Raw genomic sequence first — 19,889 nt, 5'->3', positions numbered from 1 at the left:
GCCACTTTACATTCCTGAGTTCCCATAATCTTCAACCCTTTTAGCAAAAATATTGTTATAAATACTTATTTTGAAGAAAAACAAATAGGTTTAGAAGGATTAAGTATTAGCCCAAGGTCAGAGAGCAGAAAAGGGATTTTGAAACAAAGTGGCTATCTTTATATCTCTGCTATTAACCTCCAGTGCTAGACTGAGTCCTCTGAAGCTTTGGAGCATGTGGATGGTGACTGTGGCCCAGCTATTAGATGCAGGGGAGCACGGGCTTAATTGACAGTGTCTACTTCTTAACTTTGGCATAGTCTTGTCACAGCTTCTGAGTTTTCCAGAAATAACAACTAGCACTTACATAGCATTTATAGTGTGCCAGGCTTTCTATCCATATTAACTCATTTAATCCCAACAGCCATACTGTGAGATAGTTACTATTATCCTCGTTTTTTTTTTCTTGTAAGGAAACCAGAGCACAGGAAATGTATTGATGCAGGGGCAAGGGCAAGCATGGTAAATTGACCCTCCATCTCCTCTCATACCATGATCTGTCTCCCCAGTTCAGCCATAGCACTTTGCAGGAATACTGTCTCCAGTTGTGACTAAAGCTCACATGAGAAACTGAGGCTTTTGAAGTCCTCTCTCATTTGACAGCATACGAAAGACAACATGACCTTTGGGATCAACTTGCGTAGGTTTAAATCCTGCCTTTGGCACTTCTGCTTGGATGGTTTTGGGTAAATTAACAAGCTTTAACTTCTCATTTATATAAAAAAAGGTAATATATACAATTTATATGAATCGTACTTTATTTAAAAATACTTTTGAAATACTTTGGGTAAATTATTTAGTGTTTTTATTCCTCAGTTTCTTTACCTGTAAATGGAGATATTCGTGGTCCTTAATGACTTTTCATGAAGATTGAAAGAATTAATTTTTGTAAAATGCATAGCGTAGTTCTTGACATTTGGAAAGTCCTTTTAAGTGTCTGATACAGAAAATCAATAAATAAATATTAAAGACTATGCAATATCCTGTAGGTTAGTCAATTTGGACCTTTCCCAACTCCTTGGAATCTTTCTATACGTTATCTGATTTTCTTTTCATTAATTTTAATACCACTTAACATTGGTATTGTAATATTGTATACATAGCACATAACATTTTTTTTGTTTGTTTGTTTTTAACACATAACATTTAACATTGTATCCCTCCAAAAATGTTAACCAATTTTGTTAATGCCAAAAGCTGGAGTTCTCTGCTCATTTACTGAAAAAAGTTTATTTATAAAGTGATAACCAAGTATTAATTGTTCAAAAGTATTTTTAAGAAGCTTAAAGACAGTAAAGGCTACAGATTTTAAAATAGAATACTTTCTCCACCTTTGCTTTCTTCCTTCGTTGTATAGTTATTTGTTATTATCTAGTACTATACAAGCATTTTCATTTGAAGAAACATTTCAGAGCAAATACATTAAGAGCTTGTACTTTGATTAATTATATGACAGTTATAACTTGCTTAAACTCTGCTTAACACTTTCCATTTTTATTTCCAGGTCCCCTAAGGAAAATGACAGGTAGAGTACCTTTTGACACTTTCTGTACTGTTGACCTAATTAGGAGGTAGTTTAGAAAGCATGGTAGCCCTAGGTCCAAGGGAACATGGCTCAGTTCTTTTATTACTTCCAGTATCACTGTCCAACTTCTTATAGATCATTTGGCAAATGTTATTTGTTAAGAGTCATATATTAAATATTTTATACTTTTTCACGCTACATAAGTTCTGTCATATCTATTCACTTTGAAGTAGTGTAAGCAATACATTGAAAATGAAACAATAAAACTTATTTATGGATCCTGAAATATCATTGTCATATGGTGTTCACATGTCACAAAATGTTGTTATTTTGAGTTTTTTCAACCATTTAAAAATATAAAAATCCATTAATTCATGGACAGTGGGCTAGAGTTAGCTCATACGCTGTAGTTTACAGACTTCAATCATAGACTGCTGACTAACAAATACTTGTATTTTTTAATGTTAATTTTTATTTTTTTGAGGTTTAGTTGATTTATAATACTATATATGTTTCTGGTATACTACATAGTGATTCATAATTTTTAATGGTTACACTTACACTGCATTTTTAGTTATTATAAAATATTGCCTATATTCCCTGTGCTGTATAATTAGCCTTTGTCAAATACTAAGTTATGCTTAATTTAAAATTAGTATAAAAATTGGCATTCATAAAGCACTTTCAAGTATACTGTTGTTATTGAGTAGAATAACCAAGTGTCATTTTAAGTGGTAAATGAAAAGAAGAAAGCTGATTTCTATCACAGTTCATTTGTGAAAACAGCTGCTCTCTGAAGTTTCTTAGAAGCACAATCTTAAAAGCATAGTCAGTCCCCTTTGTGAAAGTTGCTTGTCTTTTTGTCTTTGAATTCAAGTTTGTTTAAAATTTACTTTCTCTTGAAGATAAATAATCATAATATAGAATATTTGAAGCAAATTCATAGGCTGAGCATAGGGATGTTTAGAGATAAAATAACATTTCTTCATTTAATTTTTAAAAAAATTTTATTGTTTTCATTGAAGTAGAGTTAATTTACAGTAGTAGCTTCAGATGTGGAACATAGTGATTCAGTGTTTTATAGGTTTTATTCCATTTGAACATATTATGAAATATTAGCTATATTCTCTGTGCTGTACAGTATATCCTTGTAGCATATTTTATACATAGTTGTTTGTATCTCTTAATCCTCTGCTCCTATCTTGCCCCTCCCCCCTTTCCTCTTCCTGCCAATAACCACTAGTTTGTTCTATATATCTGTGAGTCTGTTTCTGTTTTGTTCATTTGTTTATTTGATTTTTTAGATTCCACATATAAGTGATAACATAGAGTATTTATCTTTCTCTGTCTGATTTATTTCACTCAGTGTAATACCTCCAGGTCAATCCATGTCATTTTGCCTTCATTTATATAAGATCAAGGGCTTCCCTGGTATCTCAGTCAGTAAAGAATCTGCCTGCAAGGAGGAGACAGATTCGATCCTTGGGTCAAGAAGATACCTTGGAGAAGGAAATGGTAACCCACTCCAGTATTCTTGCCTGGGAAATCCAATGGACAAAGGAGCCTGGTGGGCTACAGTCCACATGGTTGCAAAGAGTTGGACACAACTTAGTGACTAAACCACCACCATATATAAGATATAAATATAATATCTTATATTTGCAAGGGGCTTTCTGACTTCCTCATTTTCGTTTATATGATTTTAGAGTATTTACTAAGTATTTACTAAGTATCCTAAAAGATGATGCTGTGAAAGTGCTGCACTCAATATGCCAACAAATTTGGAAAACTCAGCAGTGGCCACAGGACTGGAAAAGGTCAGTTTTCATTCCAGTCCCAAAGAAAGGCAATGCCAAAGAATGCTCAAACTACCACACAATTGCACACATCTCACATGCTAGCAAAGTAATGCTCAAAATTCTCCAAGCCAAGCTTCAACAGTACATGAACTGTGAACTTCCAGATGCTCAAGCTGGATTTAGAAAAGGCAGAGGAACCAGAGATCAAATTGCCAACATCCTATGGATCATTGAAAAAGCAAGAGAGTTCCAGAAAAACATCTGCTTTATTGACTATGCCAAAGCCTTTGATTGTTTGGATCACAACAAACTTTGGAAAATTCTTCAATAGACCTGAATACCAAACCACCTGACCTGTCTCTTGAGAAATCTGTATGCAGGTCAAGAAGCAACAGAACCGGACATGGAACAACAGAATGGTTCCAAATCAGGAAAGGAGCACATCAAGGCTGTATATTGTCACCCTGCTTATTTAACTTATATGTAGAGTACATCATGAGAAACAGTGGGCTGGATGAAGCACAAGCTGGAATCTAGATTGCTGGGAGAAATATCAATAACCTCAGATATGCAGATGACAGCACCCTTATGGCAGAAAGCAAAGAAGAACTAAAGAACCTCTTGATGAAAGTGAAAGAGGAGAGTGAAAAAATTGGCTTAAAGCTCAACATTCAGAAAACTAAGATCATGGCATCTGGTTCCATCACTTCACGGCAAATAGATGGGGAAAAAGTGACAGTCTTAATTTTTGGGGGCTCCAAAATCACTGCAGATGGTGACTGCAGCCATGAAATTCAAAGACGCTTGCTTCTTGAAAGAAAAATTGTGACCAACCTAGACAGCATATTAAAAAGCAGAGACATTACTTTGCTGACAAAAGTCTAGTCAAAGCTATGGTTTTTCCAGTAGTCATGTATAGATGTAAGAGTTGGACTATAAAGAAAGTTGAGCGCTGAAGAATTGATGCTTTTGAACTGTGGTCTTGGAGAAGCCTCTTGAGAGTCCCTTGGACAGCAAGGAGATCCAACCAGTCCATCCTGAAGGAAATCAGTCCTCGGTGTTCATTGGAAGGACTGATGTTGAAGCTGAAACTCCAATACTTTGGCCACTAGATGCAAAGAACTGACTCATTTGGAAAGACCCTGATGCTGGGAAAGATTGAACGTGGGAGGAGAATGTGACAACAGAGGATGAGATGGTTTTTTTTTTTTTTTACTATTAAGTATTTATTTATTTGACTGAACTGGGTCTTAGTTGTGGCATGTGGGATCTAGTTCCCTGACCAGGAATCGAACCCCAGGTCCTCTGCATTGGGAGCTCAGAGTCCTGGCCACTGGACCACCAGGGAAGTCCCGGATGAGATGGTTGAATGGCATCACTAACTCAGTGGACCTGAGTTTGAGTAAACTCTGGGAGTTGGTGATGGACAGAGAGGCCTGATGTGCTGCATGCAGTCCATGGGTTTGCAAAGAGTCGGACACGACTGAGCGACTGTACTGAACTGAACTGGGAAGGCTAGACTGTTAAAACATAACTGAATTCTGATGGGAACCCTCTGGTCAAAGAATGGTGTTCAGTTGTTGAGTGCTGAGTTTTCTATGGGGACACAGAGAACAATTCAGTATGAAGCCATTCGATTTTATGATAGAATTGTTAACCTGAGTACAGTTTCCAAAACTTCAATATTGTAGGATATTAACCAGTTGGTGGGGTTTATTCATAACTTTTTGGTATACTTTTATTTTGAGCTGTGTATGAGAGAATGTGTAGCATATGAGTGAATGTGTAGTGCAGAAATAGTCTACATAATGTATATATAACCTGTCTCTCTACATAAGTATTTATATACACATGAGGTTTTCTGTTTGCTTTGTACGTCTTTCAAGTTGCACACATTATTTTAAGTTAGTAAGACCCATTTAAAGTGAATCAACAAAATATCTGCCTGGTGTCCACACTTCAAAAATTCAACTCCAGGCCTTGTATGCACTTTCTTCCTCATAGAAGTGTGAGAGAAGAAGAAATATCTGAGTTTCTTGAAATACCTCTGGTTTGATTGATCGTCATGTAATCATGTAATATTATTTTTTCTATTTAACACTTGCACACGTCAGACAGCCAATGAGGACATTTGAAGTGAGGAATAAATTTCCCCTCCACATGACTGATGTCTTTGGAAACAGCAGTCAGAGAGACTCTCGTCTATATAGCAGTTGTTTCAGTGTAGTTCAGAAGGTGAAAGGTGATGCTGTAGTGATGGTTGATTAATTTGGTGTTGCTGAGTGCAGAAAGGCAGCACAGCTTTCTTCAATCAAATAATGTTTTGTCCCTAGTGTGCCTCCTGCATCTTATGTACTACTTCCTTGTTCTTTTGGCTGATTTTTATTCTGCTCTTCATCCTGAGATATCTCTGTATTGCATTTACCATGCCAAAACTAAGTCTGTTCTGGGTCACACTGAAGTTCTCAAATCTGAGAATAGATGATTTTCTGATTCCTCAAGCATTTCTTTGATTTCTCTTTCTAGGACAGAAACTTGATAATGAATTGAAGTATCTCTGTGAGACATTTTATGTTCTTTAATGAATATATCTTTACCAGACAAGGTAGATGATATTAGAAGTGTTATTTTTAGATGTCCAAGGAAAACACTGGGAGAAAAATTATATTTTGCCAGTAAAGTGTAAAGCCACTAATCTAACCCAGACTGCCTGATTTGCACAGATTTCTTGATCCAGAAACGTTTCTCTTGATCTTCTCCCTATGATGTTTAAAAGTCATGCAAATCACATGATGGGCTCTCCTTGTCTGATTTTTCTGCTGAGTCCAGAAAACAACTGGAGTGCTAACTGGCATAGCCATTTCCTCTCCTCCATTTTTTCCCTCTTATCCCTGGTTCTTGTCTTAGAATCATGTTAACATGTTTCTAGGTTGGGCATAGATCCCAAGGAGAAGCTCGCCTTTCTGGAGATGCAGGCATGTGCCATCCCACAGAGCTTGGAAAGAGCATGCAGTTCTCACAGAGTTATGTTCTGCCTGTGAAGCAGTGTCACTAAAATGATTACTCAGAAGACAGAAATGTATGAGGTTAATATACATGCTCTTTAGGGTGAAAAATGTGTGTACTCAGTTTCATCTGACTCTTTGCAACCCCATGGACTGTAGCCCACCAGGCTCCTCTGTCCATGAAAATTTCCAGGCAAGAATACTGGAGTGGGTTGCCATTTCCTACTCCAGTGGCTTTTTTGAGCCTGGGATCAAACTTACATCTCCTGCATCGGCAGGCAGCTTCTTTACCACTGCTCCACCTGCATATTTAAAGACTGAACACCCTTCCAATTAAGTCAAGAAAATCACATACTGTCATTTAAGTGTCACAAAATCAATGGTTCTATCTGCCTACATTAGTGAATAAAACTAACCATTTGTTTTTTCATTATTTTCAAAAATATTTATTGAACTACTAGGAGCCAGGCATTGTGAGGGATGTTTAAGACATACGTGGTGTGGTGAGTTCTGACCAGTAGGTGTCCCTCTTACTGTTCAATTTCACATTGTGGCCATCATTTTTTTTTTTTTTTTCTGACCATATTTTACTGAATTTATTTCTTTACAAAAGGAGGTCAGGAGTTACTCATGAATCAACATGTTCTAACATGATAAATTAAGGGATTGAGGGAGTTTATAGATGACAAGCAGATGTCTCATCGCTCAGCAAGGCATCCAAGTGTTAAGATGCTCAGTTACCACTGTAAGGTTCCCTAAACCACACCATTGGAAGTGACAGCTTATCAGATTGGGGAGGAAAACCTTATTGATGATACTCAGAGTGGGATAGGAACATTGTGCTTCACTGCTTCTGTGGTAGGCAAGGGGTAACACCTTCATGGCACCCCCTGTAGACCCAGGGCAAGTCCAGAACTGCCAGCGTTCCCAGGAAGAAGAGGTCTCCTAACACCAATTTATGCTTACCAAATTACAAAATACAGTGCATTCTCTAGCATGCCGATCGATCTATTTAAAGCAAGAAAGGTATCTGCCAGCTGACTAATTATTGCATTGGCTTAGCTCATGCATTCTTTCCCCATAGGGCAATCTGCAGGGAATTATGATCGAAAGTTCTTTTGCCAGCTTGAGATCAGAGAAGGGAAGTTGGGTGATCCTAATGGCCAGTATCAAAGTCATGCTGGCCTATTGTGCCTATCTCCAATCTAAGGTTCTGTGTTACAAGGAAGCTACAATGCACTGTCGCAGGCTTTTCACTCATAGTAAGATAAATTAGTTAAGTAGCCCTTTTTCTAGACTCCGTGAGACCCCTCTCGTTATCCTGACATTTTTATTATTCTAAAGATATGTGAATACTTTAATTAAGGCTGGAATTTTCTCTCTATAGTCAGGCAAGTGTAGATTTCTGTTACTTTAATAGACATTGAATTGCAGGTACCAAGTCAGACATTGGAGATAGAAACTCAAGGACAGACTGCAAGACATTCACTAGAAACAAAATCTTTCTACAAAACAGCACAGTCTATAATCAAGGAATATATAAGTGAATCAGAAGAGGAAATGCTTAATTTATTTGAGTGCTTTGGTTTGGGCATCATTTTGCTCCTACAGAATGTCTGAAGGTGGCAGATTATTTCCGAGCACATCTGCCTTCAGTGGTTCATCTTTGAGAGGGTGGAGGATCTGTGAGAGGGTGGTGCATCTTTGAGAGGGTAGAGGATCTTGGTGTGCTTGTTGGGTATTGTTTCTGATGGCTGTGTCTCACAGACTGGCTGGAAGTGAGGGTGCTGAGTAGAGCAAAGCTGTTCTCATGATGACTTATTTTTTGTTAACAGTTTAAAGTTACTGAGTGTAGTATAGTCATTCAGAATGCTGGTGCCAGAGTCAGGCAGATCTGTGTTTGAATCTTGACTTTACTCCTTTATATATTGTGAAATTTTAGGCAAGTCTTTTAACTTCTTTAAAGCTTAGTTTCTTAACAATAATCTGAAGATAATAAAACCTTCACATTTGTTATGAGTATTAAATCAGTCTAAGCCTGGGAAATAACCTGTCATTGTAAGCACTTACAAAAATGTTAGTTTTTAGCTGTTAGATAAGTCTGAGTTGGTCTATAAGGTGTAGTTCTATTGGTTTAAAAATCTTATATTCTGATGTTTCTTCAAAATGATTATTTAAGAAAATGTCAAATGACATATCAACTCCTACTTATTTATTTTCACTTTATCCTTTATTCCAAGAAATCATCTCTTTGTTTGCCTGTGGAAAGATAGTGAAAAGGCCCCATTCCCAGACAAAGTTATTTATTAACACTTGTCAAAATTTTATTCAACTCATTAATGAGGGAGCCAGCAGAAAAATGAGAGGTAGTTTCTAGAGCATTTGGAAGAAATATATATATAGTTAACTGGGAAAGGATTGCTAAGTTAGATGTTGTTGCTTTGTAGTCACTAAGTTGTATCCAGCTGTTTTTGACCCCATGGACTGTAGCCTGCCAGGCTCCCCTATCCATGTGTTTCTCAGGCAAGAATACTAGAGTGGGTAGCCATTTTCTTCTCCAGGGGATCTTCTCAACCCAGGGATCAAACCAGTGTCTTTTGCATTGGCAGGCAGATTCTTTACCACTGAGCCACCAGGGAAGCCCCGCCAAATTAGATAGAACTAATTTGTTAAGTTGTATTAACTAATTTGCTAAATGTCCTATAGGCAAGTAAAGTCATAAACTTTAGAATTATCATTCCTATTAGGCCAAAAAACCATCACTTCTTAGTAAGTTTTTTACAATTCACTATTAAACTTTATGGGACTGTAAATTGTCTGGGCTATCAAATGAGAGACTTAGCTGTCATATTAGAAGATATTCTAGCATGATATTTTTAAAAAAACTCACAAGTCATCAATGAGCTTTATTTCCAAATAATTCATATTTTCCTTTCACAGTAGATAACTGTTTCAGTTCATAGTCATTACGCTGCTTTACTGTTTCACTCCCCAATGTGGAGTACATAAATCATCCAGCAACAGTAATGAGATACAGGAGGATTTCCCATTGTTGGGTGGAGTTAGAAGGTTTGGTTTGGTTTTTTTAAATCAGGGAGGAGAAACCCTAATAGGGGAAGAAGGAAGCTGACTGAGAGTGAAAAGGAACAGTTGATTTTGAAGGGGTGAAAACATGGGGGAAGAAGACGCTCAGGTATATATGCAGGCTGATTCTGTGCCCTCCGTGTTCTTAGAGCTATAACCCTTCTGTTTTCTGGAAGGAGAAGGGGATGGCTAAATGTTGCCATCCAGAGTCTACAGAGAATGGTGATGGAATCCTTGCCTTTTGAGACTCTCCCTACGTCTCATGTTTGCTCTCCATGGCTTTTTAGTTCCTTTCTTTGTGGAAAGGAAGGAACCTAATCTGTTCCTTGGCAGGACCTAATCTGTTTCTCTTGTCATTCACAGTGGCATAGATGTTCACTATGCAGTTACCTTCAATGGGGAGGCTATCAGCAATACCACCTGGGACCTAATTAGCCTACATTCCAACAAGGTGGAAAACCATGGTCTTGTAGAATTGGATGATAAGCCCACTGCCGTTTATACAATTAGTAACTTCAGAGATTATATTGCTGAGACACTGCACCAGAATTTTTTGCTGGGAAGCTCTTCTTTGAATCCAGATCCTGACTCCCTTCAGCTTATCAATGGTAAGTTGTATAACCATTAAGTCCTTGTATAGTTTTAGTTTCTTTTCCAGTATATTCTCATAAAGCGAAATTCCCAATATATATATGGTTCTTAGCACTCTCTAGGCTGCATCAGACAGAAACCATCCTGATCTGAATGGTGCTTTAGCTTTATTTCCAGATAGTTCATATCTTCCTTTCCCTGTTTTAGTTCATAGTCATTAAGCTAATGACTACTAGCCATGCTGCTAATTCGGGTAGATTAATCAGGGGTTTCTGGTGAACGAATGGCATGAGGATTAAGATATGCAGTAGGCAAAATGAGGCTGTTTAGGATACTGAATCCATAAACAGCATAATGAGGTCTTATTTTTATGTGGAGCCTGGGGTGGAGCTACCTTCTAGAAGGTGGTCAATAATTCTCAGCAAGTTTAACAAAAGCTTTAGGATATCCAGCACAAACTAATTCAGGTGCTTTGCCTTTCAGTAGATGTACATTTCAATTGCTCAGAATTTTGTTGCTAAAATACATTTCTGTTGTTACGCCAGCTTCAGAGTTCTGAATGGCTGCAGCTTCCTAGGTAACTTGATCATCATTAAAAGATACATTCATCTTTGATTTCATGCTTCTGGTTTTCCATAGAAGACAAGTTAACTGAACACACAGTCGAGAAAAAGTTTTGGAAAGTACTTATTTTCCAAAAATAAAGTTTGATTTTTGATTGATCCCTTTATGTCAGTGCAGTGAAAAGTGAAAGTGAAGTCGCTCAGTCATGTCTTACTCTTTGCGACCCCATGGACTGTAACCTACCAGGCAACTTGGTCCATGGGATTTTTCAGGCAAGAGTACTGGAGTGGGTTGCTGTTTCCTTCTCCAGGGGATCTTCCAGACCCAGGTGTCAGTGCAGTAGGAACAGGTAAATACAGATTTTGCTTCTATTTTTGGTATATACACCAGATCACTTTTCTTACAACCCCTTCTTTTTAATTTTTATTGATTCCTTCTCCAGGAAAAATCATTCTATTTTTTTGTCTGTGTTCACATACATTATATAAATGCCTCTTATATTGTTTTATTTATCTCCCTGACATAGGGAACACTTCCACAAGAGGAACTTGGCTTTATTAATGTTTATAGCCTCAATATCATCAAAGTCTATAGCAACTAGTGAGGATTCAGTAAATCTTACTGAGTTCAATTATATAATCTACTCTTTTAACTTTGTGACCCTTTAGTATTGGTATAGTGATAAACTCTCTGGTGTCTTACCCTGTTTTTCAAAGGTACTTTCTGCCAAAAAGGAAATAGTTTTGCTGCCAAAAAGGAAACAGTTTTGCATAATTTTCTCCATTTTTGGCATCACCCAAATGAATTGGAATTTCAGTTCAACTTTCTTACTAAACTGAAAAAAAATCAATTTTAGAACAGATACTTCATGGGAATCTTGAAAAGAGTAAAAAATGCTTGAGAAAGGAAAGAAAATAGGAGTGTTCAAAATGTAACAATGGGAAGAATATTTATGTTGGAGTCTTATAATTTAGATAGATGGTGCTAATATAAGTAAAATATTTGAATAAAGTATCAAGCATTTTCTAGGCAAGATCCTTCCATTTGTTCTATCCAAATCTAAGCTTATAAAAAGGAAGAACTTGGTTTTTAATTGTCTCTGAACCTTAAACACAGTAGTGTCTCAATTAAAAATTTATTTAATGTTATTCTTTCTTTAGTGAGAGGGGTTTTACTTCCCCAAAGTGAAGACCAAGTTTGGAACACTCAAAGTTCAAGTCTTCAGCAAGCCCTGCCATCTATTCTGGTAAGTATGTTTCTGTGTTTTATGCCTAGAACCAGGCTCTAAAACTTCTCTTCTTTGTACACCTACCTGCTTACTTTGGCATCATGGATTTCCCAAGCTGTTCCTATTTCAAATATTCTCTTACATCATCCTTGGAACGTTATTCATATTTGTCAACTCATGGACCCAGCCATGAGCAGATAATTTAAGCCTTCTGCAGTGGTTAAATTAAGTCCATACATTCGGCATTGCCAACGTCTGCAAATGGTAGAAAGCTTATCTGTGGTTCATACTTGTTTGGTGATAATTAAACTGTAAGTGCTCACTGAGTTGTTCTCTAAAAGTTACCCAGAAATGTAAATTCGATGTACATAGTTACAGAGTATACCTTTTGTTACAGGGACTGTATTGAAGAAAATGTTTATAGATTCCAAAGCCTATAGAACAGTGTGCATATGGAAAAGAGAGAAAGAAGAGTAAAAATAGTGCTTGGTTGACAAATGACAAATATTGCATGGGACTCTAAATCAGCCTCCCGTTATCCTGGGCAGAAAACATTCCCATTTGCACAGAAACAGCATGGAATGAAATTTGGTTTTTGTTCCTACCACCCAACTCCCCTGGGCACACTTCTGTCCCTTCAAACCTCCACTTGCCATGACACCTACCCAGAAGCAACCAGTCAAAAAGAAAGTAGCTTCCTGTAGTGTCATAGAACAACCACCACAATACCACTGAAAACCAAACTGTCTACAACGATTCCAGGATCTTCTGTTATCACATAGTTGCACCATGGACATTCCCTTCTACATTCCCCACTCCTTCTACCCTCTTGATACTTCTTTTCTGTCTCATATGGCAGAAAAGGAACTAATGTTAAATTAATTTCAAACATCTGTTTCTTGGCTTTCATCCAGCAGTGGAAATTTAGAAAGTTGCCTCAAACTGGCTTAACCATCAATATGAGCAGCCATTCCTTCTGCTCAGGTATAGAGCAACTCAGTTGAAATGTGGAGTCATTGGAAATACTCTTTTCACCAAGTTCCATAATGGAGAAAAAAGGTTAGAGGGAGATTGACATCAGAGATTACATTCATTTGGTGTTTGTTTATTCATCCACTTACTCATTCAAGTATATTTATTTTGTCCTTTTCATGTGCCAAGTGCTGGGGAGACTAAGATGAATAAGGTGTTGTCTTGCCTACAAGAGGTAGTTTCCAGTCTGGTGGTGGTAGACAGACTTGTACACAAATAAGGTGGTGCTGTCATAGGAGTTCATTCAGGGTGTGGTGGCAGGGAGTGGTGATCCATTGCAAACACATGCCTCTGGCCTCTGTTCCTTCTGATCCCATTCTTGTCAGGGGTTCTGTCACCAGAGATTTGTGATGATAACTTAGAATGATGTAAAGACACAAATTTTATATAAGCCAGGGTTGGCAAACTTGAGATGAGCTGACTAGATCCAGCTATAGGCATATGCTTTGGAGCTATTTTTTTAAAGGCAGTTTTTAAAAATTAGATTTTTTGATGAAAATGCAGATTTTCAATTTCTTTTGAAAACCGGAAGATCCGATATCATTGTTTACATTTTCCATTGCAAGAAGTGGCTAGAGCTTGGTTGAAAGAGGCTGCCTGTTTAGTTACGGCAGATACTGACTAACTGTACTCATTTGTTCATTTATGTTGCTTGTTCTTTGGGTCTATTTGCATTTAAGCCAACTCCTTGGTTTTTCAGTTTGAGGAGACATTGGAATGTTTAGTTCAGTTCAGTTCATTTGCTCAGTCATGTCCAACTCATTGCGACCCCACGAATCGCAGCATGCCAGGCCTCCCTGTCCATCACCAACACCCGGAGTTCACTCAGACTCAGTCCATCGAGTCGGTGATGCCATCCAGCCATCTCATCCTCTGTTGTCCCCTTCTCCTCCTGCCCCAATCCCTCCCAGCATCAGAGTCTTTTCCAATGAGTCAATTCTTTGCATGAGGTGGCCAAAGTACTGGAGTTTCAGCTTCAGTATCATTCCCTCCAAAGAAATCCCAGGGCTGATCTCCTTCAGAATGGACTGGTTGGATCTCCTTGCAGTCCAAGGGACTCTCAAGAGTCTTCTCCAACACTACAGTTCAAAAGCATCAATTCTTTGGCGCTCAGGTTTCTTCACAGTCCAACTCTCACATCTATACATGACCACAGGAAAAACCATAGCCTTGACTAGAGGAACCTTAGGTGGCAAAGTAATGTCTCTGCTTTTGAATATGCTGTCTAGATTGGTCATAACTTTTCTTCCAAGGAGTAAGCATCTTTTAATTTCATGGCTGTTAATGGGTGATAATAAGACATGAAAGAAAGTGAAAGTGAAGTCACTCAGTCATGTCCGACTCTTTGCGACCCCATGGACTGTAGCCTACCGGGCTCCTGCATCCATGGGATTTTCCTGGCAAAGGTACTGGAGTGGGTTGCCATTTCCTTCTCCAGAGGATCTTCCTGACACAGGGATTGAACCCAGGTCTACCTGCATTGCAGCCAGACACTTTATCCTCTGAGCCACTAGGGAAGCTAATGACATAAAAGAAAAGTATGATTAATTAGAAGTGTCTGGTTATTGCTTCTCCCCTTCCTCCCCCTCCTTCCTCTCTGTCCTCTCTACTCTAATAGAAGTGAGGTTTTTGTTGTTTTTTTTTTAACCAGGTTTTATTTTTAGAAATTATTTTAGAAGTAGTAATTTGGGGATATTGAATTTGACACCTTTTGGCCTTCTGATTTGGAAAATCACTTGATGCACAGCGTGCTTCCTATAACACTTAGCAAGCTTTTCAGTTGACGTTAGCAGAACTGAAACTGGCCAATATAATACTGAACCTGTTGATATACTACACTGAGCTAAAAGAAGAATTCAGGAGTTGAATTTGTTACTATGGGAACATCTATTCATATAAAAATAAATGAAGTGCTATTCCTGGCATGTATGTGTTTACCTTTCAAAATATATGAGAAAGCTTCATTGCCGTGCCATTTTTTTTTTAGGGGGTACTTGTTTGGAACAGATGGTCTTCTTTCTTTATTAAAAAAAATCAAGTTGTTTTACTTCACTTTTTTTTTAGTATGTATTTAACTTTATTTTATTTATTTATTTATTTATTTATTATTATTTTTAATTTTTTAATTTTTTTTTGCTTTACAATACTGTATTGGTTTTGCCATACATCACATTTTATGTTGCCTACCTGTAGCTTAACCTTCATTTCAGAATTGTTTATTGTTTTAATTTTTATAAAATGAAAAGAAATTTAGTTTACTGGTATATTGAAATCATGTATATTGCTTGAGGATTTCTTTTTCATTGAGGATTCAATTGCCTTTCCTAATGTGTGTCAGGTTGTAGGCTCTGTCTGATAAAACTGAAATTCTTAAGCATAGGTTGAGGAGCTTAGTCATCTCTCCTGGAATTTTGAAAAAATGCACACCTAGAATTACAATGATATAAATATACCTGACTCAACTGGAAGCACAGGCTGCTTTAACACATTTCTAGAAGTGGTTTTAGATAATTAAGAGGAAAGCAAGTGAATTCTCTGGTATGGTATGATTCTTATCATCATAACAACTTTTTTGAGGGCCAGAGCTTAGTATTGACTAAATGGCTTTCTTACTTAAAATTGAATACATATATAATTTTAGGATAAAAGAAAAAAATGAGAAAGGAAGAAACTTTCCCTTATATACAAATGGCTTCTATATTCAACATAGCTGCTGCTGCTGCTGCTGCTGCTGCTGCTGCTAAGTCGCTTCAGTCGTGTCCGACTCTGTGCGACCCCGTAGACGGCAGCCCACCAGGCTCCCCCGTCCCTGGGATTCTCCAGGCAAGAACACTGGAGTGGGTTGCCATTTCCTTCTCCAATTCGAACTGAAGTTCATAGACGGGAAATGCCCACAGTCACAAAAAACAGAGAAAAAAAATCTGAACTAGATTCTGAATTACTAGAATTCTGTCCTTGGGCTTCACTCACCATATCAGACTTTTTGCTGAAGAATACCTATAAGTGTATATACCCGCAGGGCAAAAGGATTTCCAGAGGAGAAATTAGAGCTAGTAGATTTGGCAGTCAGTTCTCATTCAGGCTGGCATGTGTGCAAAGGTCCAAAAGACTCAGGTGAAAAAAGAGCAGAGAAAAAAAGAGCAGAGAAAGGAGGAAAGACCATTTTCTAATATTTAAATGTCAGTCACCTGAGTCTTTTGGACCTTTGCACACATGCCAGCCTGAATGAGAACTGACTGCCAAATCTGCTAGCTCTCGTTTCTCCTCTGGAAATCCTTTTGCCCTGCGGGTATATACACTCATAGGTATTCTTCAACAAGAAGTCTGATATGGTGAGTGAAGCCCAAGGACAGAATTCTAGTAACTCAGAATCTAGTTCAGATTTTTTTTCTCTGTTTTTTGTGACTGTGGGCATTTCCCGTCTATGAACTTCAGTTCCTTATTTCTAATAGGCAAATTTTGACTAAATGATTCTTAAGAGTCTTTCTAGTTATAAAACTTGGTACTTTTATTATGTTCATATATATGTGCATGCTCTGCCCCCCTTCCTAACATAAGATTTTTGTAAACCAAAGGATGGCCTTATAAAGCACTAAACCTTTGGCAAAACAAAAGTTTCTATTTGTTTTACTTCTACATTCTAGACTTCAATTTGTTGTCTTTTCATTTATCTGGAATTGAACTCTGGAATTTCTGTCTCCATCTGGACAGTTCTTTTTATTTCCCCTTTCTTGAGATATAATTGACATAGAACATTGTATAAATTTAAGGTATACAAGATGATGATTTGATATATATTGTGAAGTACTTACCACAGTAGAGTTAGTTAACAGCTCCATCACTTCACATACTTACCTTTTTTTTTTTTTTTTTTTGTGGTGGTAAGAACATTTAGGAGTTACTCTTTAGACAAATTTCAAGTTTATAACAGTGTTAACTATAGCTACCATGTTGTACATTAGATACCCAGAACTTATTTGGTTTATAGCTGCAAGTTTGTACTCTTTGACTGACATCTCTCCATCTCCTCACCCCCAGCCCCTGAAACACACCATTCTACAACTGTTTTTATGAGTTTGGCTTTCTCAGATTCTACATGTAAGTGGTACCATACAGTATTTGACCTTTTCTTCTGATTTAGTTCACTTAGCATAATGCCCTCCAGTTCCATTCATATTGTCACAAATGGCAGGACTTCTTCTCTTTCATGGCTAGATAATATTCCATGGTTTGTGTGTAATGCATCTTTATCCATTTATCCACTGATGGACACTCAGGTTGTTTCCATATCTTACTATTCTGAATAATGCTGTGTGAGCATGAGAGTACATAGAACTCTTTGACACACTGATTTAGTTTTCTTCAGCCATATATCCAGAAGTGGGATTGCTGGATCACATGGTAGTTCTGTTTTTAATTCTTCTGAAGAAATCGTATACTGTTTGCCACAATGGCTGTACCTATTTACATTGCCACTAACAGTGCACATGAGTCCCTTTTCCACACACCTTTGCCAGCACTTTTATCTTTTTCGAAAATAGCCATTCCAACAGGTGTGAAATGATGCTTTGTTGTGGTTTTGATATGCATTTCCCTGTTAAAGGTGATTTTTGAATATCTTTTCGTATAACGAACTATTAGAATATTTTCTTTTTGTTTTTCTCAGACCTCCTATGGATATACCTTCTGCATGCTTCTTGCTACCTCTCGTGGCAGATTTCTTAAGCTTGTGTGCCTTCTCTTGATCCTGCAGTGCACTGGGCTGAGTGATGATAGCTTTCCTTTTGCTTTCCCAAGGGAAGTGCAGAAGCTAAAGTTTGTCATCTCTCTCTGGCCTCTAGATTCAGGCTGGCTTTCTGTTCACTAGCAGTCTGCCATGGGGAAGGCATGGAGCAGCTGTGTGTGGGGGGGTGAGGCACACACAGTACTGGAGGTGCCTGTGGGCTATGCAAGGGGGATCAATGGGCAAAGCGTTTTGGCAACTCATGGTCAGGCCTCCCGATGGAGTCCGTCATGCAGTTAGTAGGATCTGTATCCCTTTAATACATTCAGAGTCCTGGCTGCTCTTCTTTCAGCCACTTCCCATCCCCTAGTTGTGCATCTTACAACTCAGTACTCTGGACAGAGTGAGAGAGAAATACAAGGACCTGCACAGCTGGGGCGGCCAGAGACTAACACACACTCTCACTTTCCTCTGTGCAGAAATCTTGTGCAGAGTGGTGCTCTCTTGGCTGTGGACTGTGTTGCCATGTGGGAGGGATGAGGTGGGTAAAGTGAAACTGTTTCTCTTACCCTCAACAGTGTGTCTGAACTTGGATTTAGTGGTGTTTGGGGAGCTACTCTGTTGGACTCTTGGACTTCCACAAAGGTTCTCTCATTTATGGGTGATTGTTCAAGTTATTGTTCTCCAGCGGCTGCCAGACTGTGTCCAAGAGGGGCTGGAGCCAGTTCATGGGCCACCTCAGGTCCACAGCCAGGGCTGAAGTCTGTATGCTTATTACCCAATGTGCCAGGTGGGCCAGACTCCTTCTGGGTCCCTTGGTGTATAGTACTGAATCCCACAGCTCCCACAAAGTCACTTTTGTCCACAAAGGGTGCAAATTGCTGTTGTTGAAAGGGGAGTGTGAGTTGGGTATGTCTTACTCATTCATCTTGCTGACATCACTCTGGTTCATTTTTGAGGACCCAGAAAGTTTTAGACTCTCTAGTCAGAAATATAAGGCAACTTTATGTATCTGTTTGGTGCTAGGTTATATAGGAGCATCATGTACATAGCTCAGTGATCACAAGCTGCTTTCCCTATAGAATTTTGAAGTTATAAAGGTTAAATTCATTCCTGGTGATGACATATTCTTTTTTTTTTTTTTTTTTTACTTTATTTTACTTTATGATACTGTATTGGTTTTGCCATACATCAACATGAATCCGCCACGGGTATACACGTTCCCCATTCTGAACCCCCCTCCCACCTCCCTCCCCATACCATCTCTCTGGGTCATCACAGTGCACCAGCCCCAAGCATCCTGTATACTGCACTGAGCCTAGACTGGCGATTCGTTTCTTATATGATATTATACATGTTTCAATGCCATTCTCCCAAATCATCCCACCCTCTCCCTCTCCCACAGAGTCCAAAAGACTGCTTTATACATCTGTGTCTCTTTTGCTGTTTCACATACAGGGTTATCATTGCCATCTTTCTAAATTCCATATATGTGACATACTCTTCAATACTAAAATTTACTAGAAAAATGCCAGAAATCTTTCCCCTGATTTAAATCATCTTTTTGGCCTTACTCATGAATCAAGTTTTGATATCCTCAGGTTCACTTCTGATGAGAGGATTCCCAAGAGGTAATTTCTTATCCTGAAATGGTTCTTTTTTTTTAAATGTATCATTTGCAGCAGTTACATCTAGTCTTTTGAGGATGGTCTTCCTCTTCCTTTGATATATATTTTGCTTTTCTCTATATATTCAGTTCATCAGACTCAGATCACTAGACTCCAGTCTAATCCTCAGATGTGTCTTTGTCTAATTCCTATTTTTGACCAAGTCACATTGCCAAAAATATATACAAATATTGCACCATCCCCTTTTCATCACTTTCCTCCTTACTCTTTAGATTCTTTATTTCTAATTAAATTTTGCCAGAATGATACCATTTTTGGTTCGTATTATTGTTTTAATCCATTCTCTTCTTCCTTTTCTGGCTGTTTGTATTTCATCACAAATCTTGTAATCACCTTTTGACAAAAATGATGCAAACTTTTATGGATATTTAGAATACATTGCACACAGAACGTGGCTCAGTTAGGCTTTCAGTAGTAGCAGAACTCCCTGGATAGTAGTGCAAGGGTAAGGGAATGAGAAAGGGAATCTCAGAGTGTGCTGAGATTTAACAGCAGTGAGACGCCATTCCCATCCATTGAGTTTTAGGGCAGGGGGAGGAAATGCAGTGACCAGAGCCCAGTAAGAGCTGAAGCTTCAGTTGTAGAGGGATAGAGCTACTGCAGGACACACA

At 38.1% G+C, this 19,889-nt stretch overlaps 1 protein-coding gene across 1 annotated transcript in view; it reads left to right on the top strand.

The window, feature by feature from the left end:
- Window positions 1-19,889, top strand: part of IMPG2 (interphotoreceptor matrix proteoglycan 2) — a 100,597-nt gene that overhangs the window by 38,099 nt on the left and 42,609 nt on the right. The window contains exons 11-13 of the mRNA XM_052644904.1: window positions 1,544-1,564; window positions 9,816-10,060; window positions 11,768-11,853. Of these exons, the coding sequence (XP_052500864.1) occupies window positions 1,544-1,564; window positions 9,816-10,060; window positions 11,768-11,853 (352 nt within the window). The remainder of the gene's footprint in view (window positions 1-1,543; window positions 1,565-9,815; window positions 10,061-11,767; window positions 11,854-19,889) is intronic.

This window comes from Budorcas taxicolor, chromosome 1, assembly GCF_023091745.1.
Source record: "Budorcas taxicolor isolate Tak-1 chromosome 1, Takin1.1, whole genome shotgun sequence".
NCBI classification, from domain to species: domain Eukaryota; kingdom Metazoa; phylum Chordata; class Mammalia; order Artiodactyla; family Bovidae; genus Budorcas; species Budorcas taxicolor.
Note: the sequence above shows the minus strand (reverse complement) of the source record. Positions and strands in the feature narration are given on the sequence as shown.